The sequence below is a fragment of the Molothrus ater genome, chromosome 20, assembly GCF_012460135.2.
Source record: "Molothrus ater isolate BHLD 08-10-18 breed brown headed cowbird chromosome 20, BPBGC_Mater_1.1, whole genome shotgun sequence".
NCBI lineage: Eukaryota > Metazoa > Chordata > Aves > Passeriformes > Icteridae > Molothrus > Molothrus ater.
In genome coordinates this window covers 236,717-263,418 of record NC_050497.2, presented here as the reverse complement: position 1 = coordinate 263,418, position 26,702 = coordinate 236,717, and the positions used below count along the sequence as shown (strand labels likewise).

The 26,702-nt window shown below is 59.0% G+C and overlaps 4 protein-coding genes across 9 annotated transcripts in view; 3 read left to right on the top strand and 1 right to left on the bottom strand.

Annotated features, from left to right (window-relative positions):
• The window catches only part of ABCA2 (ATP binding cassette subfamily A member 2), a 34,441-nt gene extending 16,719 nt beyond the window's left edge, over window positions 1-17,722 (top strand). The window contains 33 exon segments of the mRNA XM_036393709.1: window positions 60-250; window positions 490-640; window positions 939-1,143; window positions 1,600-1,764; window positions 2,076-2,256; window positions 2,525-2,737; window positions 3,053-3,249; window positions 3,330-3,512; window positions 3,930-4,108; window positions 4,197-4,317; window positions 5,058-5,345; window positions 6,374-6,592; window positions 6,745-6,847; window positions 7,191-7,516; window positions 7,972-8,185; window positions 8,364-8,469; window positions 8,765-8,876; window positions 9,296-9,356; window positions 9,613-9,787; window positions 9,873-9,988; window positions 10,442-10,589; window positions 10,800-10,923; window positions 11,752-11,884; window positions 12,046-12,163; window positions 12,277-12,455; window positions 12,762-12,903; window positions 13,233-13,367; window positions 13,544-13,647; window positions 13,914-14,006; window positions 14,301-14,403; window positions 14,539-14,676; window positions 14,886-15,092; window positions 15,323-17,722. Of these exon segments, the coding sequence (XP_036249602.1) occupies window positions 60-250; window positions 490-640; window positions 939-1,143; window positions 1,600-1,764; window positions 2,076-2,256; window positions 2,525-2,737; window positions 3,053-3,249; window positions 3,330-3,512; window positions 3,930-4,108; window positions 4,197-4,317; window positions 5,058-5,345; window positions 6,374-6,592; window positions 6,745-6,847; window positions 7,191-7,516; window positions 7,972-8,185; window positions 8,364-8,469; window positions 8,765-8,876; window positions 9,296-9,356; window positions 9,613-9,787; window positions 9,873-9,988; window positions 10,442-10,589; window positions 10,800-10,923; window positions 11,752-11,884; window positions 12,046-12,163; window positions 12,277-12,455; window positions 12,762-12,903; window positions 13,233-13,367; window positions 13,544-13,647; window positions 13,914-14,006; window positions 14,301-14,403; window positions 14,539-14,676; window positions 14,886-15,092; window positions 15,323-15,358 (5,166 nt within the window). The 3' untranslated portion in view covers window positions 15,359-17,722.
• Window positions 17,723-18,128: 406 nt separating this feature from the next.
• Window positions 18,129-20,879, top strand: CLIC3 (chloride intracellular channel 3). Its single transcript, XM_036394038.1, has 6 exons — window positions 18,129-18,173; window positions 19,076-19,185; window positions 19,536-19,661; window positions 19,801-19,907; window positions 20,213-20,388; window positions 20,718-20,879. The coding sequence occupies exons 1-6, from the start codon at window positions 18,138-18,140 to the stop codon at window positions 20,877-20,879; spliced, it is 717 nt and encodes a 238-aa protein (XP_036249931.1). The 5' UTR covers window positions 18,129-18,137.
• Window positions 20,880-21,755: 876 nt separating this feature from the next.
• Window positions 21,756-25,446, bottom strand: PAXX (PAXX non-homologous end joining factor). Of its 4 annotated transcripts, none has more exons than XM_036393715.1 (5): window positions 25,312-25,446; window positions 23,664-23,698; window positions 23,346-23,536; window positions 22,802-22,873; window positions 21,756-22,345 (listed from the first exon to the last, which is right to left on the bottom strand). In XM_036393715.1, the coding sequence occupies exons 2-5, from the start codon at window positions 23,669-23,671 to the stop codon at window positions 22,050-22,052; spliced, it is 567 nt and encodes a 188-aa protein (XP_036249608.1). In that variant the 5' UTR covers window positions 23,672-23,698; window positions 25,312-25,446; the 3' UTR covers window positions 21,756-22,049. The 4 variants fall into 4 exon arrangements, with proteins under 4 accessions (XP_036249608.1, XP_036249605.1, XP_036249606.1 ...); XM_036393712.2 differs by lacking the exon at window positions 25,312-25,446 and adding an exon at window positions 23,945-24,144; XM_036393713.2 differs by lacking the exon at window positions 25,312-25,446 and adding an exon at window positions 23,972-24,144.
• TMEM141 (transmembrane protein 141) lies at window positions 24,030-25,752 on the top strand. 3 transcript variants are annotated; one of them, XM_036393718.2, is made up of 5 exons: window positions 24,030-24,178; window positions 24,283-24,349; window positions 24,460-24,543; window positions 24,703-24,834; window positions 25,444-25,752. In XM_036393718.2, the coding sequence occupies exons 1-5, from the start codon at window positions 24,125-24,127 to the stop codon at window positions 25,521-25,523; spliced, it is 417 nt and encodes a 138-aa protein (XP_036249611.1). In that variant the 5' UTR covers window positions 24,030-24,124; the 3' UTR covers window positions 25,524-25,752. The 3 variants fall into 3 exon arrangements, with proteins under 3 accessions (XP_036249611.1, XP_036249612.1, XP_036249610.1); XM_036393719.2 differs by lacking the exon at window positions 24,283-24,349 and having other exon boundaries at window positions 24,094-24,178; window positions 24,350-24,543; window positions 24,703-24,783; XM_036393717.2 differs by lacking the exon at window positions 24,283-24,349 and having other exon boundaries at window positions 24,094-24,178; window positions 24,350-24,543.
• The last annotated feature ends 950 nt before the right edge of the window (window positions 25,753-26,702 follow it).

The window sequence follows — 26,702 nt, the reverse complement described above, 5'->3', positions numbered from 1 at the left end:
ATAGAAGCAGGGGTGCACAGGGTTGGGGACAGTCCCGCTGAATAGTTTTGGCCTCACAGGTGATGAAGATGATGGGCCTGAACAATGCGGTGCACTGGGTGGCTTGGTTCATCACTGGCTTTGTCCAGCTCTCCATCTCGGTCACAGCACTCACTGCCATTCTCAAGTACGGCAAGGTCCTGATGCATAGCGACGTTCTCATCATATGGCTCTTCCTTGCCATCTATGCTGTGGCCACCATCATGTTCTGGTGAGCTGCCTGGTCTGTGCTGGGCATTAAAGGGGCATGGGCAGTGCCATGTTCTTTTGCCATGGAGGGAGGGTGCTAGAAGCTGTGTGGGCAAGGGCCAGTGGAGGGGCACAAGTCCCTAAGTCCCTCCAAGCCACTGATATGGGGAGCCAGTTTATTGCCTCAGCACCACCAAAACTAGATGGTGTGGGGAAAGTCCTGGTGGGGTGGGATCCAAGGAGATGCTGTCCTCCTCGCAGCTTTCTGGTGTCAGTGCTCTACTCCAAGGCCAAGCTGGCGTCTGCCTGTGGTGGCATCATCTACTTCCTCAGCTATGTGCCCTACATGTATGTGGCCATCCGGGAGGAGGTGGCCCATGACAAGATCACAGCCTTTGAGAAGTGCATTGCGGTGAGTTGGCTGCAGCAGCTGGGGACACACTCGGTCCCAGGTTTGCCTCAGGTACCTCATGTCCAGTACAAAGCCACCAAACTGTCATCAAGCCCTGGGCAAGCCATTGCCTGTATGAACCAACTCCTTGTGGGGCTTTGGAGGTATCTCCAGAAGGTTTGGTGCCTCTCAGGTCCAGGAGCATTTCCATGGGGTTGGGTGGGGCAGCACTACGTAGGAATTCACCCAAACCTGTTCTTCTGGAGTTGACTTGCGGTTCCTGCTGACCTCCCATTCCCTTCCCTCCACCTCTTCACAGTCTCTCATGTCCACCACCGCCTTTGGGTTGGGCTCCAAGTACTTTGCACTGTATGAGGTGGCTGGCGTGGGTATCCAATGGCACACCTTCAGCCAGTCACCTGTGGAAGGAGATGACTTCAACCTCCTGCTGTCCATGATGATGCTGGTCGTGGATGCCATGGTGTATGGGGTGCTCACGTGGTACATCGAGGCCGTGCACCCGGGTACGTGTGGGCAGAGGGGCATGAGGGCCCCCCAGACCTTACAGGAGCCTCTTTGCTGGGTGACACCTCCCACATGTTCTTATCTGCTGGTGTCAGCCAGGTATCTCAATTCAGGGGCTGGCTGTAGCAAAGCCAGATGTCCACAGCTGAGATACTAATCCCCCTTATCCCTACCCTTGTGGAAGCATCTCAGTTGCTCTGTGATTTTTTCATTGTAAAGCTGAAGCATGAGCCAACCCAACCTGAATCCCAAAGGAATTTGTTTCCTGGCACAGCCCACAGAGCTACCCTGAGCCCAGCTGGCTGGAGTGTTCACAGCCCCCACCCTGCAGTGGTGACCTGACCTGGGAAAACTCTCAAGCCCTTGCCCGTGCCAAGCTCTGACCCAGTCCTCAGCAGCTTCTGCATGGGCCTGGGTGTAGGGTTGGCCCTGACTCCCTGGGGCTGTGGTTGCAGGCATGTTCGGCCTGCCACGGCCCTGGTACTTCCCTTTCCAGAAGTCTTACTGGCTGGGCAATGGGCGCGTGGAGACCTGGGAGTGGACCTGGCCATGGTCACGCAACACCCGCCTCAGCATCATGGAGGAAGATCAGGCCTGTGCCATGGAGAGCCGGAGGCTGGGTGAGGGCAGCTGGGGGTGGCAGTGGGTGGCACAAGGGTGGCCCTGACTCTGCTGCAGGGTCTTGCCTTGGCCATGGACCCCTGTGCTCTTGTCAGGGCAGGATACTGGGCCAAACACTGTGGCCTCTCTGGGAGCTGCCACTCCCACTGGCGTGGGAGGGGGAAAATTGGCAAGAAGCAGAGGGGAAGGGACCACAAGCCAGCAGAGCCACCATGGGATGGAGGCGGGTTGATTCATTCCCAGGGAACCCCACTCAAAGCCTGCCTTCCCTGCCCTCCCCTGGCTCCTCACCATCCTACTGTCACAGCAGAGGAGACAAGGGGCATCGAGGAGGAGCCAACCCACCTCCCCTTGGTCGTCTGCATTGACAAGCTCACCAAAGTCTACAAGACAGACAAGAAGCTGGCGCTAAACAAGCTGAGCCTCAACCTCTACGAGAACCAGGTTGTGTCCTTCCTGGGGCACAATGGCGCAGGCAAGACCACCACCATGTGAGTGCCTGTCCAGGCAGAGAGAGACCATGTTCCTCTGGCCAGCTGCAGGGCGTGAGGCAGGGGCCTGTGGCAGCTGGTAGCATGCCCAGAGGGCAGCAGTGTGGGTGTGGGGCTGGCACAAACATGGGAAAGGAGTAGGCTCGTGGCCCTGTGCTGATACTGCTCTGCCTGGGGCCCAGCAGATGCTCCCAGAGGTGTTGGGACTGGGGCCAGACTGGGGCCAGTATGAGCTCCCTCACACTGTTGCCTTTCTCCATCCATCCAGGTCCATCCTCACTGGCTTGTTCCCTCCAACATCGGGCTCTGCTACCATCTATGGCCATGATATCCGTACGGAGATGGACAAGATCCGGAAGAACTTGGGCATGTGTCCCCAGCATAACGTGCTCTTTGACAGGCTGACAGTGGAGGAGCATCTCTGGTTCTACTCGCAGCTCAAGAGCATGGCAGAGGAGGAGATCCGCAAGGAGATGGACAAGTAGGCACCCTCCAGCTCCTTTGTCTTCATCCATGCCTTTGGCATGAGTGAGTCTCCTTCCTGCTGGCTGTGCTATGGGGGGCGATCTGGTGGCAGTGGTTTCCCATGGAGCAGCTCCACCAGGTGTTTTCCCACCCTTGGGGTGTCAGGCTGTGGAAGTGAGCAGAAGATTCTCATAGCCTGACTGCAGCTGGGCAGTCCCAGCAGCTGAAGGCTGCAGATACCATGTGGGGAAGAGCCATTACATACTCCCCACAGGCACTGGGCACCAGTACAGCCCCCACAGCATTCCTGGTGCTTCTGCCCTGTCCCCAGGATGATTGAGGACCTGGAACTTTCCAATAAACGGCACTGCCAGGTGCAGACTCTCTCGGGTGGCATGAAGAGGAAGCTGTCAGTGGCCATTGCCTTTGTGGGTGGGTCGCGAGCTGTTATCTTGGATGAGCCCACAGCTGGTGTGGACCCATATGCCCGAAGGGCCATCTGGGACCTCATCCTCAAGTACAAGCCAGGTGAGCAGAGCTGGGCAGAGCCTAGCATGCTCCTCTGTGGCAGCCATGGCCCCTCTGCTGAGGCTTTGTGCTGCCGTCAGGGAGGACCATATTGCTCTCCACACACCACATGGATGAGGCTGACCTGCTGGGGGACCGCATTGCCATCATCTCCCATGGCAAGCTCAAGTGCTGTGGTTCTCCATTGTTCCTCAAGAGCACCTATGGTGACGGCTACAGGTTGACAGTGGTGAAGAAGCAGTCGGACACCAGGAATGGCACAGGTCTGGGGAGCAGTGGGACCCTTTGTTAAAGGAGTAGATGGCACCCGCCTTCTTCAGCCTAGCAAAGGAGAGGTCAACACCCAAGTACTCTCATCCTGAGTCTCCTTAGGTCACATGGAGGGCAGAAGGGATGGGGCAGGGATGTAGAAGACCCCATTGCTCAGCCTTAGTTTTTCCCAGCTGGGTCCTTGGCCAGACCTTACACAGTGGCATTTTTCTCCAGGTGCTGGTTCTGTTGAGTCTGTGGGTTGCCCTGTGGGTTGAGATGTCCAGTGTGGGCCACACTGCAGAAGACCATCCCCAGGCCAGTCAGGGTGACAGGGAAGGTCCTATGGCACTGGGGAGTAGGGGAGATGTGGGGGTCTTGGAGGGAGGCCAGGTGTGAACTGACTGATGGGTACTGTCTCTCTGCTTCAGAGGCAGGCCACAGCCCCCTGAGCCACTCCTCTGTCAGCCCCTGCTCTGAGCCTCGTGTCTCCCAGTTCATCAAGAAGTATGTGGCCTCCTGCCTCCTCATCTCAGACACCAACACAGAGCTCTCCTACATCCTGCCCAGTGAGGCTGTCAAGAAGGGCTGCTTTGAGAGGCTCTTCCAGGTACCTGCAGGGGCTGGCAGAGTCGGCAGGCACAGGGCTGTGGCACTGTGGACATCTGCCCTCCTCACACAGCACTTTGCTCCCACAGCACTTGGAGCAGAGCCTGGAAGAGCTAGACCTCACCAGTTTTGGGTTGATGGACACCACGCTGGAGGAGGTCTTCCTGAAGGTGTCTGAGGAGGATCAGTCTCTGGAGAACAGTGACGTGGGTACGGGTGTCTGGGGGGGCACAAGGTGCTGCTGGGGCTAGTGAGGGGCTCTGTGATCTTGCTGGGCTTGGTGGCTGCAGGAATCTCCTATCCCAGGTGGAGGAGAGATTTCCAGCAGAGCCCATCCTGGCCAAAAGCAGCCAGCCTCTGCTCCACTCTGGCTTTACTCTCACCTGGACTAGTGGCTAGCTCTGGTGTCCTCAGCACAGGTCTCCAGAGGACACCATGGAGATGGGAGATGCTCTGAGGGCTGGCGCACCTCTGGCATGAAGCCAGGCTGGGAGAGCTGCAGGTGTTGACCAGGAGAAGAGAAGGCTCCAGGGAGACCTTATGGCACCTTCTAATGCCTAAAGGGGGCTTGAAAAAATCAGAGAGAGGGATTTTAAATGGACAGATAGTGTTAAAACAAGGAGGGAATTGTTTTAAACTAAAAGAGGAGAAGTTTAGATTAGATGTTAGAAAGTTGTTCTCCCCTGTGAGGGTGGTGAGGCCCTGGCACAGGTCATGCAGAGGAGCTATGGGTGCACCATCCCTGGAAGTGTTCAAGGCCAGGTTGGATGGGGCTTGGAGCAACTTGGTCTAGTGAAAGGTCTCCCTGCACTTGGCAGGGGGCTGGAATGAAGTGAGGTCCCTTCCAACCCAAACGAATCTGTGATTCTGTGGTACAATCCATCCCCAGTCGGTGCTATGCTGCAGTGTAGAGTAGCATGGCTGGTGGCAACCCACATTTTTTCTTCCAGACATGAAGGACTCCAAGGATGCCCTGCAGCCACCTGCCTCTGAGCTGGGCCCAAAGTCTGAAGCCAATGGGGAGTCCCTGGCCGAAGCAGCCATGCCAGAGAAGCCCGAGGTGGAGCTCAGCAACCTGGTGACCTGCTCCAAGCTGGCGCAGTCGCAAGCGTCCCTGCGCTCAGCGTCCTCGGTGGGCTCCGTGCGTGGCGATGAAGGTGGGGCTTATTCTGAATTCTTTGGGGATTACGTGCCCCTGTTCGATAACCGGCAGGACCCCGATAACATCAGTCTGCAAGGTTGGTGCTGCTGGTGCCTGGCCAGTGGCAGGGGCCGTGGGCGGCACTTAGCTGGGATGTGGAGGGTTCGCCCAGGGTGGGCAGAGCTGACCCGGTCCCTCAGGGTATCTGGTTGTGACTGAGATGGGTGGCTGTGACTGCTGGGACGAGAGCCCATGGGGAGGGGGCTAATGGGACATCCAGCAACACAGCAACCAAAGAGCCACAGCCTGGGTGGGAGGGCTGGGAACAGGCTCTTTCCATGAGTTTGCACCCCATGCTGGTAGTGTGTGCCATGCGGGTCTCGTGCCAAGGCGTGAAGCCAGTGAGAGCAGCCACTGGCTTCTCTGGGTCTCCAGTGCCACCTTGCAGACTTGCCCCACTAACATGGCCTCTTCCCACACTGTCACCAGTTGGGTTTCTCCTCTTGGTCCTTGGGCACAGAATCACCTTCCAGGTGATGGCTTCACCAGTCATACCCTGCCCCAGGTGCAAGGCTATCCCCACCTGGATGCTAGGATTGCTGGATAGAGAGGGTGCAGGCAGGTGCCTCGAAGTTATTGCTGTAGTCAGAGATCCTGTTCTGGGTTATCTCACAACTCGTGTGACTAATTTAGGGATGTGCCACCTCTTTCTCCCACCAGGGCTGTGGGAGAAGGAGGTAGAGGTGGGATAGTGCTGTGACAGAGCTCCCACTGTCTCGCTGGGACTCCCACCTGTATCTTGTCCCTTGTTCCTGTGTGTGCTGACCCCCCACCAGCTGGCAGAGCTGATGGGCAAATGGAGGAGTCCTAGAAAAAAGCACCAAATTAGGTTGTTTTTTTAAAACTATTGTCTAAATTTTCCTTTTGGGGCCAAGAGGGACCTGCCAGCCAGATACCATGCTCCTGACTGCACTGCTGCTGTGGCTTGGTGGCAGACTTGGGGTTGGGTGCTACCCTTACCCTTGGGGTGGCTGAGCTGGGCTGGGTGTCTGGCCCAGCTTCCTGGGAGCCCAGGCAGGTGTGTGAGCAGCTGTGCCAGAGGGCTGATGTCCCTCTCCCTCCCAGAGCAAGAAGCAGAGGGGGAAGCAGAGGATCGTGACCTGGCAGGTCAGGGAAGCTTCAAGCTGGAAGGCTCGTGGCTGAAGCTGCGCCAGTTCCATGGGCTGATCGTCAAACGCTTCCACTGCGCCAAGCGCAACACCAAGGCCCTCTTCTCGCAGATCCTGCTGCCCGCCTTTTTCGTCTGCGTGGCCATGACTGTGGCGCTCTCTGTGCCCGAAATAGGTGCATGCAAGCCACCTACCTACCTGCATGCTGGGCAACCTGTTCTACCTCTTCCAGTGTGGCCACTGGCTGCAGGAGGACAAGGCCAGCACAGTCTCCCTGTGTGCAGTGGTGCTGTGGGTATGAGCAGGTTCCTGTCCTTGTCCCCACAGGTGACCTGCCACCCCTCATCCTCTCGCCATCTCAATACCACAACTACACTCAGCCCAAGGGTAACTTCATTCCTTACGCCAACGAGGAGCGGCGTGAGTACCGGTGAGAGCTGCCACTGCTAGTGACCAGCACCCTGTGCCCAAGGCCCATCCATGGGACTGTAAGGGGGGCAAGTGGGGAGGGCAGCCCACAGGAGGCCTGGTGCCAGGGCTGGCTCAGGCGTGGAGCAGAGCCTGGCTGGTGCCATGTCCCCTGATAGAAAACAATCTCTGTCCTGGCCAGGTTGTCTCTGGGAGATGTGTGAGCCCTGACACTGTGACTAGCAGCTCAGCCATGCCAGGCATAGGCTGTGTGTGCCCATGATCAGTGCCAAGGCCTCAGGGAGGTCCCAGAAAAAGATGGCCATGGTGCTGAGATCTGTGTTTCCTACTCCTTGCTCCTGCAGCATTAGGCTGTCTCCCGATGCCAGCCCTCAGCAGCTTGTGAACACTTTCCATCTGCCTTCCGGTGTCGGGGCCACCTGCGTGCTCAAGACACCCTTTAACAACACACTGGACCAACCCATGCAGACCCTCAACCTCAATAGCAATGAGTCCAAAATGCTGGCAGCCAAGTACTTCGATGCCATGTGCATCGACTCCTTCACCCAGGGCCTTCCACTTTCCAACTTTGTGCCACCACCTCCATCCCCGGCTCCCTCTGACTACCCCATGTCAGTGGATGAGGACCTGCTCCATGCCTGGAACTCCACAACCTTCTCCACTCTTAAAGGTATTACCTATGCTGGGTGCTCTTGTGTCTGGGATTTGTCTCGAGCAGGGGGACAATGCCTCTCCTCACAGAAGTGGCTCCAGGGACCTCTGGGAGTACCTGTTAGTCTGGCCTGGCCACACAGCAGAGCTCTGTTGGGCAGAACTTGTGGCTTTGACCCTGGAACACTGTCCTCATTGAGCCCCAGCCATGCCAGTAGAGCCCCTTGGATGGTGACGCTGTCACAAAGTCCCATGGCCAGCCTTGCATCAGCTTTGCTGGATGTGGTCCCCAGCCCTTTCTTTCTCCAGCCATGCCTCATGGCCCATCTCTGAATCTCTGTCCCCCCAAAGCTTTTTGCACATTCATCTCTTGGTCACCAGGACCCTGCCTGCTCAACCGCCCCACCCTCATGCTGTCCCCAGCAGCTGGGGCAGGCAGGAGCCTGGCTGTGAGCCACCCCTTCTGCTCCTCAGGGACCGTGACCTCAGCCCCTGCCCTGCCCCACATCATCCATGAGCCCATCAAGTGCACGTGCTCCATGCAGGGGACTGGCTTCTCCTGCCCTAGTGGCGTGGGGGGCCATCCCCCACAGATGAAGGTGGTGACAGGGGACATCCTGACAGACATCACAGGGCGCAACGTCTCTGAGTATCTCCTCTACACCTCGGACCGCTTCCGGCTGCACAGGCAAGAGGGGAGGCCGGGAGGGTCTGTCCTGCACCACAGAGTAGGGATAAGAACCAGGGGTCTGGTGACACCTGCCCCAGGGTGCTGGCTGGATTCAGCAACATGCTCAAGCATGGTTCCACCCCTGGAGGTGGGGGGCACGCAGTTTCAGCTTCCTCAGCAGTGCCTTGTCCCACAGGTATGGGGCACTCACATTTGGAAATGTCCAGAAATCCATCCCGGCCTCCTTCGGAGCCAGGGCTCCGGCCACAGTGCGCAAGATTGCTGTGCGGAGAACGGCCCAGGTGGGACAGCACTGCACCTCAGGGCAGGGCAGATAGGTGGGGAGGAAAGGGGGCAGCAGGAACCCCTGGGACTGCTCTTCTGCATCTCCCCAAGTGCTTTGGGAGGCTCCAGCCACAGGGGAGTGGTCAGCAGGTCTGGCCCAGCACAGTCAGCAATGGCCTATTCTCCCTACAGCCTTGAGCACAGGGTGCCTGCCCTGTGGGTGGCTGTCCATCCCATTGTACCCTTCTCTCCCAGTATATGTTTGGGCCCAGCTCTCTTGCCATGTCCCACTGTTCCTCTCTCCTCCTCCAGGTCTTCTACAACAACAAGGGCTACCACAGTATGCCCACTTACCTCAATGCCCTCAACAACGCCATCCTGAGAGCCAACCTGCCCAAGAGCAAGGGCAACCCTGCTGCCTATGGTAAGGATTTGCAGGTGCTTGAGGGCAGGAGCATGTCAGGAACAGCATTAGGGTCCAACCAGGCTCCAAAGTGCAGTGTCCATCTTGGGCCAAGCCGGCTAGTGTCCAGCTGGAACAGGGGTTCACACACCTCAGCTCTGAGATATGAAAGCTGGGACAAGCTCTTTGCCAGGCCTGGGCTGGACTGTCCCAAAGTGCTGCCTGGAAGTGCCTGGGCTTGTGACATGTCTAGGGGTGCTCTTCAGTGAGGGAAGGGCTTGGCACTGAGGTGCTGAGTTGCTTCAGAGAGCCCAGCTCCTCTTGAGCTTCAGGTTGGAAGCCCATCCTGCTCAGAGCCAGGACCAGGCAGGCTGGGGACAGGGCTCTGTGTCCCAAGCCAGTTTTCATGCTTCCATGTTTCTTCTTGGTCGTTGTTGCAGGCATCACAGTCACGAATCACCCCATGAACAAAACGAGTGCCAGCCTGTCCCTGGATTATCTGTAGGTCCAAGGGGAGGGTCTGAGGGAGGGTGGCTGTCCCATGGGAGGTAGGGGGCTTTTTACTGGTGGTTGCATGGGAAGATGGAGGCTTCTGCTTCACAGGCTGCATGGTGGGGAGGGACAGGGTGGCTGTGATGTGGGGGGTCCCTGTGCCATGCCCTAATCTGTGCACAGTGACTGTCCCACACCAGGGTGGGTGGCCCTTCCCAGGCAACTCAGGGTGATGGAGTCCATGTTCTCCTTGCTCCCCATCCAGCCTGCAAGGCACAGATGTGGTGATTGCCATCTTCATCATTGTGGCCATGTCCTTCGTCCCAGCCAGCTTTGTGGTATTCCTGGTGGCTGAAAAGGCCACCAAGGCCAAACACCTGCAGTTTGTGAGTGGCTGTGACCCTGTCATCTACTGGTTGGCCAACTACATGTGGGACATGGTAAGCAGGACACGAGGCCCCACTGGCCTAGCCTCCGGGGCTGTGCCAGGGAGTGGGCAGTCACAGATGTTTCTGTCTTCTCCAGCTAAACTACCTGGTGCCCGCCACATGCTGCATCATCATCCTGTTCGTGTTTGACCTCCCAGCATATACCTCTCCCACCAACTTCCCCGCTGTCCTGTCCCTCTTCCTGCTCTATGGGTATGTTGCTCAGAGGGAGGTAGTCAGGAGGCACCAGGGATGCCTCCAAAGTCTTATGGGGTGGTGGTTTTAAACTAAAAGATTGCCATTTAGACCAGATATTAAGAAGAAATTTTTCATAATTGGGGCAGTGAGGCCTTGGCACAGATTGCCCAGAGAAGCTATGGCTGCCCCATTCATGGAAATGTTCAAGGCCAGGTTGGACAGCTTGGAGCACTAGTGGAAGGTGTCCCTGCCCGTGGCCGGGGACTGGATTAGATGTCCTTGAAAGTTCCTTTCCAGTCCAAACCATTCTGTGATATTCTGCAGCCCCCCCATAGCTGGTTGGAGTGCAGTGGCTGTGAGGGCTGGCATGGGAGAGCCTGGGAACAGCAGGATGGAGATGGGCAGTGCCAAGGCTGGGGGCCCCTCTGCTGCCATAGTGACGTGTGCTGCTTCTTCTCACCTCCCCAGCTGGTCCATCACCCCTATCATGTACCCAGCCTCCTTCTGGTTTGAGGTGCCCAGCTCTGCTTACGTCTTCCTCATCGTCATCAATCTCTTCATTGGCATCACAGCCACTGTCGCCACGTTCCTGCTGCAGCTCTTTGAGCACGACAAGGTACGGCATTCACAGCTCTGCTGAGGGCCACCAGGAAGGGAGATGCTGCCATTCTGTTTGTGAGGCAGCTCAGGCCAGGAGGGACCTCAGGAGGTTTCTGTTTCCAGCAGGATCAGCCATGAGACCTGACTGGGCTGGATCTTGGGGATCCTGCTCCTACCACTCACTTGGGGTTGGTGGATGGTTGTGTTCTCTCTGCTGTCCCCACAGGACCTGAAGGTGGTGAACAGCTACCTGAAGAGCTGTTTCCTCGTGTTCCCTAACTACAACCTGGGCCATGGCCTGATGGAGATGGCCTACAATGAATACATCAATGAGTACTATGCCAAGATTGGTATGGCCTCTTATTCTCTCCTTCCCTTGTGCCAGGGCATGTGGAGCTGGAGGGGACCATGATGCCAGCACATCCCCTCTGCCTGCCCCATGGGGGTGTCCCAAGGCCCAGAGCAACCTGGACCAAAAAGCCAAGGGGGTGGATTAGATGGGGCACAGAAGAAGACACAGCTGAGGGTCAGCTGTGGCATGGTGCCAGCATTTCTGAAAGTGGTTCCTTGGGTCATCCCAAATAGCAGCCCCATGGGGAGAAGACGGTGTGAGCCCTGACAGAGGTGTGTGGTTCTGCTGCTGCTGCACACTGCCTGTGGTGGGCCATGGCGAGGCTGTGCTGGATCTTAGTGGCAGCATAGTGTAGCTGTGGTGGGCCATGGTGGGTCTGTGCTGTAACAGGAGGGATGGAGGCTGCAGGGACTCTCCATAGAGACAGGGTTTCTTTGGGTCTGCACTACCCAACCAACATAAGCCTTTTGCCACTTACAGCTTCATCCTAGCCTCAGAAGCTCCCCTGCTCTCTGTTTTTTGAGCAGCTTCTGTACATAATCCAGGTGCTGCTGGCATTGTGAGGGACAGTTTTGGGTCAGGGTTTGACAAATCCCTCTGATTTCACTCTCAGCTGGGTTGACTCATCCTAATGAGGTTGAAAACTTGCCAGATGATTTCCACAGCACCCATGCTCTGAGAGGGCATTGTGTTATGGTGAGCCCAGGCAGCTGTGGTGGGTGAGCATGGGAGCAATGTCATTGTCATAGGTCAACTCAGGAGGGACAAGCAAGCTGTCTCCATGGGAAGGTGTCCCCAGCTGCTCTATGCTCTTCCTCCTATTCAGGGCAGTTTGATAAAATGAAATCACCCTTCGAATGGGACATCGTGACACGGGGGCTTGTTGCCATGACAATTGAAGGCTTTGTTGGCTTCTTCATCACCATCATGTGCCAGTACAATTTCTTCCGGAAGCCCCAGTGAGTGTGGCACAGGGCAGGGATGTTGGGGTAAAGATTTGCCGTTGGGACCCTTCAGCTTCAGGCTGCCTTTCTGGCAGTGTTGAGTGGGAGCTGCCTGGTCCTGTCATGGGTGCAGCTCCTGGTCCCACATTCCCCCCTGCCTCTGCTCCCTCCTACAGGCGCCTGCCCGTCTCCACCAAACCCATTGAGGATGACATTGACGTGGCCAATGAGAGGCACCGGGTCCTGCGTGGTGACGCCGACAATGACATGCTAAAGATTGAGAACCTGACGAAGGTGGGGGCTGCATCAGGCTGCAAGGAGACTCCAGGGACCAGCCCAGCCCAGGGATGTGGGTGGGGCAGTGGGTCCAGATGGCTTCTGGTGTGCTGAGTCCCCTTCCCTGCCAGGTGTACAAGTCCCGCAAGATTGGGCGCATCCTGGCTGTGGACCGGCTGTGTGTGGGTGTGCGCCCTGGGGAGTGCTTTGGGCTGCTGGGTGTCAATGGTGCAGGCAAGACCACAACATTCAAGATGCTGACTGGGGATGAGAGCACCACAGGTGGAGAAGCCTTCATTAACGGACACAGGTAAGGGGGGCCTGGGGGCTGCCTGCTTTCCTGGGGATGGGATGGGGTCTGCTTGGAGAGCTCCCAGGATAAAGCAGCATGAGTGAGCTTGTGTGTCCCAGTGGGACTCGGCAGCCTTGTGTCCTCCTGGGTGACCATCTACCTGGGATGTGGGTCAAGAGACACTGGCCCTGTGCTGAGGCTGCCCAGTGGGGTTTTACCTGGGGGAAGATGCTCCAGTGTAAAGGCACGTGAAAGGGGACTTTCAGCAGCAGTCCTCACAAAAAGAATTCTTTCTTCCCACAAGTGCTCAATCCTCTCCCACAGCATCCTGAAGGAGCTCCTGCAGGTCCAGCAGAGCTTGGGCTACTGCCCCCAGTTCGACGCGCTCTTTGATGAGCTGACAGCCCAGGAGCACCTGGAGCTCTACACCCGCCTGCGTGGCATCCCCTGGAAGGATGAGGAGCGGGTAGGGCTCTGGGCAAGCAGTTGGCAGCATCCAAGGGCTGGTGCTGTGCCACAGGGATGGCATCTCACTGGACAGCAGTGGCAGCCTGAGCCAGTGCTGCTGCTCTCGTGGTAGTGCCACCCTAGCAGTGTGCCCACATGGGCTGCCAGGGCCAGGCACATGCACTTGCAGGTCCCCACCAGTGCTCATGGCTGTGCCAGGGGCTGCCATGGGGCTTCCCTGATTGGCACTTGGCTAGTAGTCCCCTCAGCAGCTGATGTGCCAACCCCTGCCTGTTCTGCCAGCCCTGTGGCCTTGGCAGGATGACAGCAGTCCCCCATGCCTTGCAGGTGGTCAAGTGGGCACTGAAGAAGCTGGAGTTGACCAAGTACGCAGACAAGCCTGCCAGCACCTACAGCGGGGGCAACAAGAGGAAGCTATCCACAGCCATTGCGCTCATTGGATACCCAGCCTTCATCTTCTTGGTGCGCCCTGAGGGTAGAAAAATTACTCCAGGTGGGAGGTACCCACCCCCTGCTTCACCACACGCCATGCATCTCCTGGAGTGTGGGATGGTGGCCTGAGCTGGACTCAGGACAGGAAGGGAGTGGTAGGGTCCGTCCCAAGGCTGGCATGTCTGAGGGTGCTGTCTGTCCCCCAGGATGAACCAACCACAGGGATGGACCCCAAGGCACGGCGCTTCCTCTGGAATCTCATCCTGGATGTCATCAAAACGGGTCGCTCCGTGGTGCTCACGTCTCACAGGTCCAGAGGGGTTTTGTGCCCATGATGCCTCCAAGCACCTGGGGTGCTGTGTGGGAGGGAGAGGGCTCCCCAGCAATTGGCTCCCCAGTCCCTGGCATGAGGAGCAAGGGGAGCCTGGGACACCCTCTGTTGCCTTCTCTCATCCCTGGGAGTGGGGCTGCTGCACTTGGGTGATGGCCTGGGAGGCCCAGCTCTCCACCTACCCCCACCATAGCCCTGGCACTGTTCTCCGATGCCCTCCTCTGAACCCTCCCTTGTCACCCCAGCATGGAGGAGTGCGAGGCCCTCTGCACCCGCCTGGCCATCATGGTGAACGGGCGGCTCAAGTGTCTTGGCAGCATTCAGCACCTGAAGAACAGGTAAGAGCCTGGCAAGAGCTCAGAATGCCTGCATGGGGCCCAGCAGCCTGTGTGTGCCACTGGGCAGGAAGGGGCTGGATCCCCATGGTTGGGTGACAGTGTGGCATCTGTGACAAGATACCAGCCCTCTGTGTGGGTGCTGCTTTAGAGGTGGACAGGAACGGGGTCACTGAAGTGCCCTGCCACTGGCCTGGTGTCCAGTAGTGGCTGCCTGAGAGCATCGTCCCCTTCCATAGGGTCATGGGGGAGCAGATGAGGGGACAGGTCCTCATTCGGTGCCTTGTTCCTGTGCAGGTTTGGTGATGGCTACATGATCACAGTGCGCACCAAGTCCAGCCTCAATGTCAAGGAGGTGGTGAGGTTCTTCAACCGTAACTTCCCTGAGGCTGTCCTCAAGGTGAGCTGCCCATGGTGGCCATGCTGTCCCCTGCCAGCCCCCACTTCAGGGCACAAGCAGCCTTCATCCTCCATCGGGTGATGGGAGGGAGTCGGGGAGTGAGGGCTCAGTGTCCCCTCTGTGATCACCTCCCAGGAGCGTCATCACACCAAGGCCCAGTACCAGCTGAAGTCAGACCAGATCTCACTGGCACAGGTCTTCAGCAAGATGGAGCAGGTGGTGGATGTGCTGGGCATTGAAGACTACTCTGTCAGCCAAACCACACTGGACAATGTAAGACTGGGGACAGCATGGGCAGCTGGATGCTTGTCCCCAGGGAGTGCCAAAGTGCCAGGCAGGATTTGCCTTTGGGGCAGGGGTTGGAGCTAGACGGGGGAGCATGGTGGCAGCCACCACACAGCAGGATGCCCTGGGTCCTGACCTGGCAAGCATGGGATGGAGGTGCTTGCCAATACCTGAGTCTCCTGACCCTTCCTCCTCAGGTGTTTGTGAATTTTGCCAAGAAGCAAAGTGACAACCTGGAGCAGCAGGAGACCAGCCCCAGCTGTGTCCTGCAGTCACCCCTGGAGCGTGTGCTGAGCCTGCTGCGCCCCCGCACCGCCCCCACTGAGCTGCGGGCCCTTGTGGTGGAGGAGCAGGAGGACCTGGAGACTGATGACGAAGGCCTCATCAGCTTTGAGGAGGAGAGGGTAAGAGGTTGTCCCCAGATCTGGGTGTTCCTGGTCCCACCTGTGTCTGTATCACAGGCCCTGGGACTCAGTGCTGTGACACCACACACAAAGGTGACAAAATGGAGTGGCTGGGCCTGGGAGGGGTGGGGGCTCTCTGCTCTGCCGCCTGTGCCAGACTCTGGCCCCAGATGCCCTGGGTATGCTGGCTAAATGGGCAGCCCCTGAGCCCTGCCTGTCTCCCTGCTCAGGCTCAGCTCTCTTTCAACACGGACACGCTGTGCTGAGTCCCCGGGGATAACCATGTTGTCAAGCCACCAAACCCTTTTGGCCTCTCCCCTCCCTTTGCCCCGTGGAGTGGAGTTGCCACAGCTGGAGCCACATGCCAGGGAGGACACAGTGGGTACAGCAATGCCTGGATGGACCTCGGAAGCCACCACTGGGGTGGCTATTTCCCCCTTCAGCTCTGGAGCAGCATCACCGCACGGTGCTGGGGACATGGTCCTCAACATGCCATGGATGGAGACTCTGAAGGAAAGGACATGGCTTGCTGCCAGCACTGCCAGCCCCACTCACGTTGGGGCAGACACACAGGCCTGTGAGCAGTGCCTTTGGACACTCATGTTGCACTCACTCTGGGGACCTTTGGCTGTGGGTACCTCCCCAGGCCTGGCCCCATGGAGCTAGAAGAAGGATGGCTGCATCCACATCCCCCCTGGCTGATGCTGCCCTGGGCACCACTGGGCAGGTGCTCTGGTCCTTCACCTATAACCGATTTCTGTCACCAGCAGGATGTCACTGGGAGTCTTGGCCTCACTGGTACATCCTGCCCACCCTGGGGTCTGTTTTGCCCTGGCCCTGCCTGGCCTTGGGCACTGGCTTCGTCCCCAGGCAGCAGTGCTGTTGCAGAGGCACGTGGCAGCGTAGAGGGGTATTTCACAGGGTATTTCACATGCTGGCACCAGCTGTTTCTCCCCTCTGCCCCTAATCATGTCGCTCACCCTCAAGTCTCTGATCCTGCCTCCTGCCTGCCCTCACCACTTGCTTCCTCTATCACAGGGCATTGCTGCAGCTCTGCCACCTTTCTGCTGTGTCCCTTTCCACTTCGCTTTTTTCCTGACACTTGTTCCTCAGTGTCCAACCCTGTACAGGAACCAGCTGCACTAGGTTCTTATTGTTGGGTCACTGGTGGTACTGGGAGAGGGGTCACAGCACCCCAGCTTGGCTTTGGAAGCTGGTGGTGGAGTGGCCTTAAGGTACGAGGTCAGGACAGTCCGGGTGGGTGCCAGCAGCCTGGCAGTGGTGCCTGGGGTGGTGGGGAGGGAAGGAGGGACTGCAGTAGTGGGACTGGCAGTGTCACTGGCCAGCAGTGGGCACCCCCTTAGTCAGCAGTGCTCCTCCTTTTTGCAGAGGGTCCTGCTGCCTTGTCACCCACAGGGACCATGGCTGGCACCTGCAGCTCTCAACAAGTTGCAGCTGTGCCCAGAGGTGGGCCTGTGATGCTGATCCACCCCCCCCCGCTGGGTGCCACAGTCTTTGGCAATCCCTCAGGGTGGCTATGCACCTTCCTGGGGAGCAGCCATGGTCCGTCTGCCCTGTGTGCTCCAATGCCCTTTCTGCCTTCCTGGCACAGGCTTGGCTGGAGGCCCTGAGCAGCACCAGGCACCTCAGCTGGCTGCTATGGGAGGTGGAGGTGGAGAGAGGCTGGCTCTGGCCCCGCTTGGGCACAGGAGCAGGGCCTGACCTCAACTGTCCCCATGCCCCCTGGTCCTATCAGGCCCATATACCACCTGCTATGGATTGTGATACAATATACAGTATTTTCAATAGGGGGAAAACTGGGAGAAGAAGCTCTATTTTCAGATTTTTGAGACCATTTTTTTAAATGGCATATAGGAAACTGACTGGATCTGGGATGGGTTGGAGGGCACAGGGGTGCAGCCCCTATCATTGCCCCCTGCTCTGCCCCTGCTCCTATGCTGGCCACACTCTGCCTTCCCCAGGGGATGCTGGGGGACAAGCCAGCTCAAAGTTTGCTGTTTGCCATCAGGGAGAGGGGATAGTGTCATCTCTGAGTCCCCCAGCTGTCACCTTGGTGGCACCCTGGAGCACCCCAGAGTGGGCAGCAGCTGTTGTGCTCTGGGCTTTATCCTTGCCCCATACCTGCCACACTACGGTCTTGTTCCAGGTTCCAGAAGGGCACTGGCACCCCAGTCACAGTGTCTTCCCTGTCCACCCAGTCTTCCCCCTGCCACCATGCCATCATTTGCATGGCTTCTGAGGGTCAGTGGAGGTGCCCACACAGCCTGGGTGGCCACAGTGGCCTACCTGCCATGGGCTTAGTGCTGCCCAGGCACAGTCGCTGTGCTAGAGTCAGTCCAAGGGTGGAGCGGGAAGGTAGCACCCCAGGGCAGGGGTGGCTGCTGCCTTAACACTGTTCACTTCATTGAGTTTGGCCCCGCTTCCAGCCTTGCCTCCCTCTCCACGTCCTTGGCCACCAGCCGCAGGCATGGCGCCAGTGCCATGCTCAGCCGCGGGTGTGGGGCCCCTGGGGGTGGGGACATCTTGGAGTTGCCTGTATATTGCTACCAAACAAAAAGAAGAGGAAATGTGAAAATAATGACCGTTTTAAATAAAAAATAATAACTGAATCCATTGAGGCTGTGTAGTTGGGCATGGAGGGAATGGCAGGGCTGGGTACCTGGGAGGGCCTGGGCTGAGGAGGAGAGTGGCAGTGCCCAGGGTGGGGGTTCAGGATCCTGCTAGGGACAGCGTGTGCTGGGGCACAACACAGGTCTGTGCCCAGTGCTTGTTGTCATCCAAGCAGTGGGGTGGTTGGGGGTACAGGCAGGAGTGGCAGCAGCTGGCAATGCCACCAGCTGCATTATCAGCCTGGGGTTGGCAGCAGCCACGGTGGCAGGGCCCCACAGCAGGGCGTCCTGTCTGTGCCACAGAGCCAGGCGTGGGTGGGAGCGGGTGCACCCTGAGGAGGAATGTGGGCTGGGAGGGGCCGTGGTTTCAGCTGTGGCACTGAGTACAGCAGTGCAGCAGCAGCCACCGCTCAGCATGGCCGAAAAACCCCAAATCCAGCTCTTCATCAAGGTGAGGGGGGTCCTCAGGTCAGTGCCCCAGGTCACTGGTAGCTCTGGCAACCAACTCTGGCAGCGCTGTGGTGGGGTGGCTGGGCTGCCCCTGTCCACTGCAGTGCCCAGATGTGGGGCACTGGGCAGGCAGGGGGGCAGATAGCGGGCAGTGGGTCAGGCACTGGATAGGCAATGGGGCTGACAACAGACAGTGGGGCAGGAAGGGGACAGCAGGCATGTGGGGGGATAGGCAGCAGAACAGGCAGAAGGCAGCTCGGGCTCTTCTCCAGGGCACACTGCTTGCTGCTTCCTGCCCTGGAGGCACAGGGGCTGTGGGGGCTAAACCTGGGGAGGTTGGACCAGGTTCCCCCTGAAAACAGTGAAAACAGGGCCTAGCAGGCCAGCACCACAGCATCTGCCTGCACCTGCCAGGCCCTTCCCAGCCACCTGGCTAGGGCAGTCTGTCTGGCTGTGCAGGCCAGGACAGAACTCACATGGGATTGTGGCTGGGGTTGACAGGGCCACCAGCAGTATCTCTGTCACCTTCCTCTGGCACATCTTTGCTGCTGGACTGTCCTCTGCTACTGCCACCCCTGCTGCCACACTTGCTCTCAAGCCCTTGTCCCACTGACACTGTGAGGCTGCCGCAGCCTGGAGGTCCTTGTCCCCAGAGGGTGCCAGGGCCAGCACTTGCTGTGCCATGTGGCTGCTCTGGGGTGTGGCACTGAGGCTCTGGGAGCAGGCAGGGGCCAGGAGCTGGCGCCTTGCCAGGCATAGCAGGTGCCATGGACAGCAGCACAGCTTGCCAGGCTGGGCTGGGGCAATGTGCCCTATCATCTTCACCCTGTACCCTCTGGGACGGACCCCACTGAGACCATGCCAGGGTGACAGCGCAGCTGAGCTCTCCTTCTGTGCCCACAGGCAAGTGAGGATGGGGAGAGCGTAGGGCACTGCCCCTTCTGCCAGCGGCTCTTCATGGTGCTGCTGCTCAAAGGGGTGCCCTTCACCCTCACCACTGTGGATGTGAAGAGGTGAGTGGTGGCCCCCTCCCAAGGGGTGCCAGCCTTGGGGCCAGGATCATGTGCAGGGTGGGAGGTTGGTGGGTCCCCAACACTTTGGGAAGGGATGTGAAGGGTGGGGCACTATGGGATGCATGGAGCTTTTTGTACCTCCCCAGGTGACCACTGGTGCTTGGGGGAGGTTGGCAGGTATTTCCTTGGCCACACACTGAGGCAGGAGGGGCCTGAGGGCACTACCTTGTGCACCAGCCCACCAGAACTCCCTTTGCTTGGGACATGTGCACAGTATGAACACACACACACACAGTGCCCGGCAGAACGCTGGACATGCCAGGCATCAGTGGCTTACCCATCTCCCACAGGGCACTGGATGTTCTGAAGGACTTCGCTCCAGGTGCCCAGCTGCCTGTCCTCCTCTACAACGGCGAGCCCAAGACCGACACCATCACCATTGAGGAGTTCCTGGAGGACCAGCTGAGCCCCCCCATGTCAGTGGCTGGTGCTGCCTTGAGAGGAGGAAGGGGCCCCCCTAGAGAAGGGCAGGACAAGCTGAGGGATGAGGGGGCTGACAGCACATGAGCCTGTCAGCCTCTGGTACCTGCCTCAGCTGTGCCCATATCCCCGCAGGTGCCCCAGTCTGGTCCCACAATACCCGGAGTCAAGCCTGGCTGGGAACGACATTTTCCACAAATTCTCTGCCTTCATCAAGAACCCGGTACCTGCCCAGGACGAGGGTGAGGAGCGGGTGGGGGAGCACCCCATGCAACCTCGCGGGTGCCACACCCCAAAGCTTAGCCTGGTCACACTGAGCTTTCCCAGTCCCCCCACCGAGTCCACAGTCAGGTCTGTCCAGGCACTGCCCTCTCTACATGGGCCAGTGTGGCTATGCCAGGTCTCTGTGGGAGGGCAGAGGCAGGTGCCACCCTGAGCCGGGTGGGAAGAGGCTGACAGGTTCTGCCTGGACACCTGGGCTGGGCTGGGCTGGCAGGAGGCCACAGCAGAGCAGGGCTGTACTGTGACCTGGCCACCCTCCCTGCAGCACTGCAGCGGAGCCTGCTGCGGGCCTTGCTGAAGCTGGATGAGTACCTGAGTGCCCCTCTGGAGCACGAGCTGGCCCAGGACCCCCACCTCCGGGTCTCCCAGCGCCATTTCCTTGATGGAGACCACCTCACACTGGCTGACTGCAACCTGCTGCCAAAGCTCAACATTGTTCAGGTAAGCCACGGGCATCCCAGCACCATACCCTTCTCCTTTCCCTGACATCCCTATGCCCTCACTTTCCTCTTGGTACCTACAGCAAGCCCCTGCTCCTTTCCCAGTTGCTCTCAGTTCTGTGCCCCCCAGCATTCCTCTCCCTAGGAGCCCTGCCCAGCACCATGCCCTCCCACAGATCCCACTCCTTTCTGCATCCCAACTGCCAGCCCTCCACTGTGCAGTGCCATGAATGTCCCTGGCTCCCTGCCACCCTTCCCAGCTGGTGCCTGCCCTGGTGGTAGAGGCCTTCTTGGCAGTGTCAGGCAAGTCTCCCCCGTTTGTACCCACAGGTTGTGTGCCAGCACTACCGCCGCTTTGGGATCCCCAAGGACTTGCAGGGCGTGTGGCGGTACCTCAACAATGCCAGTGAAACCAAGGAGTTCAAATACACCTGCCCCAATAGCCAGGAGATTATACAGGCCTATCGTTCCGTGGTCCGGGCACCGCAGTGAGCCGGGCACGTGCCCTGGTGGGTGCTAGGCCAAGGCTAGGGTCAGGCAGGAGGTCAGCACCCACCCTGCCCCTGCCTGCAGGGGCTCAGGAGAGCTCTGCCACTCGCACCCAAATTTCCTCCGCTGGCACACAGGTGCTGGCAGCAATCTGCAGTGCGCTCAGCCCCTCTTGTGCCACTCACCCTTCCTCACAACCAGGACAAGCTCTGTGGCCCTTCGAGCATCAGGATGAGGGCAAAGGGGCACGGCCACAGGCACCATCGGTGCCATAGCTGTGCCCAGCTGAGGGCAGGGGCAGAGTTGGGGACAACAAGCTGCCCTGCAGCCACTTGCACAGGCAGGCAGACTGTGTCACCCACCTGGGCAGCAGGCACCACAGGGTGCCCTCACACCTGCACCAGGTAAGAGGATCTGGCACAGCCATAGAGACCTATGAAGGGAGCTGCCGGGGGGGGGATAGCACAGGCAATGGACACAGGTCAGTTCCCCCCAAAACTCACTACTAGGAAGCTCTCAACAGACTTGGGGGTTGTGAAGCAGGGAAAGCACAAGCTAAGCTTCAGAGTTCCTGGAAATCAATAAAAGCTTTGCAAGTAAGACCAGTGTGAGTCTAGAGTGACCACCCCAGCAGCTCCTCCCTCACAAGGCTTTGTACTGACATCCTCATCCTCTGCCAGTGCCCAGCAAGGCAGAGCCCACCCTCCCAGCTCTCCAGAGGGGTTGACCAAGTTCTAACCACACACCTGTCAGCCCACTTGCAAAAAGCTGTCAGGGAAGGGAACTTTTCTGAGGCCCAGACATCTGGGTTCAGCTGAAACAGGCCCAAGGCTTCCTGAGAAAGGGAGAGGGAGAATGGACAGACGCACCCAGAGAGAGTAGCTGGCTAAAAACACCTTTACTGGCAAGAAGCAAAGCACAGGTGATCTTTCCATTCCATGGTATCAAAGCTCCATCCAAACTCCACCAGTTCATGGTAAGTGAGGTCAGGAGCTGGTCCCTGCCAGCAGGGAAGAGCTGCAGGGGATAAACCCACCATGCTGGTGTCCCCTCTGCTCCATCTGTTCCCCCAAAAGGGGAAAGCTGAGGGTTGGCTGCCAGGTACTGCTGCCTCTGTTGTCTCCCTGGGTTGAGGAGCTCAGTAGGTCCGGAACAACAGGGACACCTCCTCACTCAGACACAGTGGTCCATAGGGCTGTCATCAGGGCACAGGACAGCACCCATCAGGAGTCCTCGAAATTCACTCCAGATGGCACCTTCTTGCTGGAAGGAGATGGAGGAAACATCAGTCACAAGCCCCAAGCCCTGCTGCCACATAACTTCGGAGCAGAGCCCACAGGGTGCCCAGTGAGCAGCACCCAGCCCCAGCACTGACCTTTTGAAACCAGGGTTAATGAGAGACTCCCCCGGTACCTTCCTTTTGCCTGGCAAAGCTGAGCCAGAAGCCTTACTCTTCCTGGGGCTGGGGTCTGCCTCGGTCAGGAACAGGCAGGACACAGATTACAGGTTACCCAGGAGCTCTGGCTGCCCTGCCAGTCCCTCCACGGCTAGGGGGAGCCTCCAGGAGCCCAGCCTGGCAGGACCAGCAGCCACAGAGGGCAAGGGCCAGGCTTGGCCTTCTCTCCCACAAGGAGGCATGGATCCACACAGCCTCCAGTCTGGAAGCACAGGAAAGCCTGCCCTTCTTCTGAGGCTGGCAATGCCCAGCCTTTGACCTGAGCATTCCAGACACCCTGAGAGCCACCACACTAAACCCTGCCCCTGCTCTGCCTGGAAGAGCACCAGGACAACAGGTGGCTGCCAGCAGCCAGAGCTGAGGACACTCAAGAGTGTCCTGGAAGCACATGGATACAGGAGCAGCAACCTCCAGGAGGGAGAAGACAAAAGACTGCAGGAGCAGGGCAGGTGCCCCTAGCAGTGCCTACCTGGCAGAAAGAGCTGCTGGCTCCGGGCAGCGTTCTTCTCAGGACTGCAGGAAGATGCTAACGTCTCCACTGCTACTGAGACAGGAGCCAGAGCCGAAGCTTGTGACAACGCCTCCTTATTCCACATGCAGCACCTTCAAGCCTCCCTCAGTGAGCTCCCTCCACAGCCAAACTGAGCCCCATTCTCCTCTCAGCACTTCCAGCCAGACTGATGCTGCTCCAAAATCTTTCCACCCCTCAGACAAAGATATCTATAAGGCGACTCTGACATTCAGGATGCTAGTGTGGTGCTGCCATGAGAACAAGGGCTGTGTTTCCACACAGAGACATAGCACTGTGTCCTCCCGGCCCAGCCCCAACAGGGAAGTGACGGGCAGCAGCTCTTCTGCTGGTCTACTGGGACCGGTGAGAAGAAACCACCTGGGGTGAAGCCCTCTCCTAGTGCGGCTGAACTGGGGCACCTAGGGCACTTTAGGTCGGGGTGACGATCCCATGAAGGTGGCAGGAGCTGCTAGCCCTCCCCTCTTCTAAACCCACCACGGACCTTCCAGGCGCCTCTCCAGGCTCTCGATGCAGCCGGCCATGCCGAAGACCAGCGCCTGCAGCTGGCTGCGCGCCTCGGCGGCGGGCAGCTGGGCGAGGGCCAGGGCCGGGCACTGCGGCTCCTCCGGCAGCCGCAGCGTGGCCGAACCCGGGCCCAGGCTCAGCGCGGCGGCTCCGTGATCCAGGGCGGCCCTGCGGGGAGTGGGGGTAAGGAGAGCAGGAGAGAGAGGGGCTCCGGGCGAGGTGGGGCCTAGGGTGGGGGGAGCCCGGGGAGAGAGGGTGCCCGTAGCGAGGGAGGTCCCAGGGCGGCGGCACCCACCTGAGCATCGCGCCGTGCTCCTCCGGCGGGCACCGCTGCAGAGGGAGAGGAGGAGGAGAGCGCGTCCAACACGGCTTAGCCTGGGTCCAGATCCATCCCTGCCCCTCCGGCACCCCGGTCTCAGTCCCGGGCTCTCCCGCCTCCCCCTGTTCCCCCCGGTACATACAAAGCCGAGCGCCGGGCAGTCACCGAGCTCCCCGGCCCAGACCTCCATCGCGTCGGTCACACTGCGGGAGGAAGCAGCTCAGGCCAGGGCTGCTCGACCCCCGCCCGCCCCCCACCTGCTCCTTCTCCCGCCCAGCTCTCACTAGACGGCGCCGTCGGGTCCGCAGTAGCAGAGGAACCGGCCTGTCCCGGTTCGGAGCACATGAAAGGGGCCCCTCCGATTCCGCCATGGCCGCGGCGGAAGGGGCGGGTGGCAGGGGCGGGTCCTGCCCCGGACCGGGCCCGGCACCCTAGCCATGGTGAACCTGGGCGTGCGGCGGGTGGAGGACGATGTGGCTGCCAAGCACCCGGTGCGCCCCGCGGGGGACGGGCTGGGGGGCCTGGGGGTGCGGGGGGTGCCGGGACTGAGGGGTCCGGGTGGGCCTCCGGCCCTCGCGCTGATGCCTCCCCGCAGGCGCTGCAGCAGTACGCGGCTTGCCAGTCTCACGCCTTCATGAAGGGCATCGGCACCTTCTTGGCAGGTACGGGCCGGTCCAGCCACCCGGCATCCCCCGGGCTGTCCTTGGCCGCTCCGCGGGGGCAGTGGGGACGTCCCGGCCGTGTCCGGTAACCCCGGCCTCGGTCTCGGCAGGCAGCGGGGCCGCCTTCGCGGTGCAGAATATGGCGCGGCAGAAGCTGCCATACAGCCTGCAGTGGAGCCTGCTGTTGGCTGCGGGTAAGTACCCAGCCCGAGCGGTACAGAGTGGTGTTTGCCACTGTTATGGGGGCTCGTCTCTGGCTCCAGCCACCTCCCAGTGCCCCGGTCCCCAGGGCTCAGGAGGGTTCGTGGCAGCGGGTGCTGCTGGCACTCCCAGGAGCACCTCGGCCTCCCCAGCTGCAGGGTCCCTCGGAAGCTACGTGGTAACCAGAGCTGAGACACAGAAATGCTCCAACTTCTGGATTTACCTGGAGACAGGCAAGTCCCTACAAGAGTTCGCCGTGACTGGTGGGGTGTCTCAACCCGCAGGTACAGTCATATCTTCCTACTGCTTTGCCTGAGCTTGTTGTGCCTGGTTCTTCCCTGATGCAATAATTACTCTGCTGGTGACCGTGTCATTGCCAAAATCTCATTATATAAGTCCCACACTGGCACCCCGCAGCCAAGGGGTGGGAGCAGGAGCACCCATGGTGGGTGGAGCTCCTTACCTAGTTTCATGCCTCCCCTGTCCCTCTGTGCACCAGGCACAGTGGGTTCCTGAGCAGGGCTGGTGATGTGGGCTGGGTGCACTCGCTGCTGCCTTCTGTCCTGCCTGCTTTGGGTATTCACAAAAGCCAGCACAAAAGGCTCATTTGCTGGGAGCGGAAGGAGAAGGTAAGGGATGGAGAGAGCAACCGAGGTGTGGAGGGATTTGCTGCCCAGTAGGGTGGGCAGAATTGGAGGGGCATCAAGACAGCAGCTACTGGACAATTCTCATTGGTGCTCGCTGCTTTCTCCCATACATACCTTGAGCTTCCAAAGCTAGGCCAACTTGAAGAGGCTTTACGTGCTTCACCAAGGCTCTGTGGTTCTTTGCCCACGCTTCGCAAACCATCAGGGTAGTTGGAGGTCCAGGGAACTTGTACTTTCTTGTTGCAGAAAACCTCCCTAGTGCAGAAGACAGGGACGGCGCTGCAACACTGGTGAGGAGGAACAGATACGGTGACGTGGTGGAGTAGCCAGCAGCGCATAGCCTGCCGTGCCCGTGTCCCACTTCACCCCTTCCTGTCTGCCCAACCTGACACTGCCCATGCTGCCTGTGAGGGTGGTGGGCTTGGTGACACTTCTGGAAAGCTCTGAGGACTTGATCCTGCCAGAGACAGCATGGTGGAGGCACCTCAGGGATTGCTGCCTGCCCCATGGCCTCTGCACATTGCGCTCGGGGTACAATAAAAGTTGAGAGCCGAATGCACTTGTTGTGGATGAGGTGAAGGGCAGAGCAGGTGGTGAATGTCAGCCTGAGGCAAGCTCTGGTCCCTCTGTGGTGATGGCAGTCACAGTCAGTACTTGGATTGCTCTGAGACTGCAGGTGCAGACCGGTCTGGTCTGAGTTGTGAGGGTAGAGCTGTTGCTGTGTCATCTTTCCTGAGCCCAGCCAGTCCCCATGTCCCTTCCACCACAGCAGCAAGGCTTTTCATACCTACCTGAACAGGCCTGAGCTAAGTCCCACAGCTGGGTGGCCTCTGGGGTGTCCCCTTCCCCTGCAACAGAGCTGACCATGTGCCCACGGCCCCTCTCTGCAGTGCTCACCTGTCACTGGCTAGTCCCAGGTTGCCCATCCAGATCCATAACTGCTCGGCAAGGTAATGGTACTGTCTCGAATCCCATGCACACAGTGGGGCATGTGGGGTTTTTCCATGTCAGACTCCAAGTCTTGACTAGGTCAATTGTCTGCTTTTGGTGGACGTCCAGCTCTGATTCAGCTGCAGCTGAATTTCTTAGAAGAGGAAACTCAGCCTGAATTCTGGGAGCTGCCCAGGTTCTTAGAGCAGTGTTTCAGCTTCAGGAACCAGTAGTGCCTTCTCCATATGAGATACATAGACAGGCCCTGAACATCACCACAGGAGGGAGTCCCTGTGCTGAGGAGATGAGCTTGGAGAGGAAGCTGGGCTTGGAGGTTCACAGCATCCTCTCAGCTGGAATCAGGTTTGCCCTGTGCAGAGAGATGGGGAGCAGCCAGTGGAAGAGCTGAAAGCAAAGTGCTGCAGGGAACAGGTGTGTTAAGTCAAGCATGGTATTCCAGCTGGAGCAGGGAAGGGTGTTGGGAAGCGAGCAAACCCACGGAGCAGAGTTGGTGCTGCCAACAGGAGCAAAGAGGGCAGTGAGAAACTGCAGCTCCCTGCAGCCATTCCTCTTTA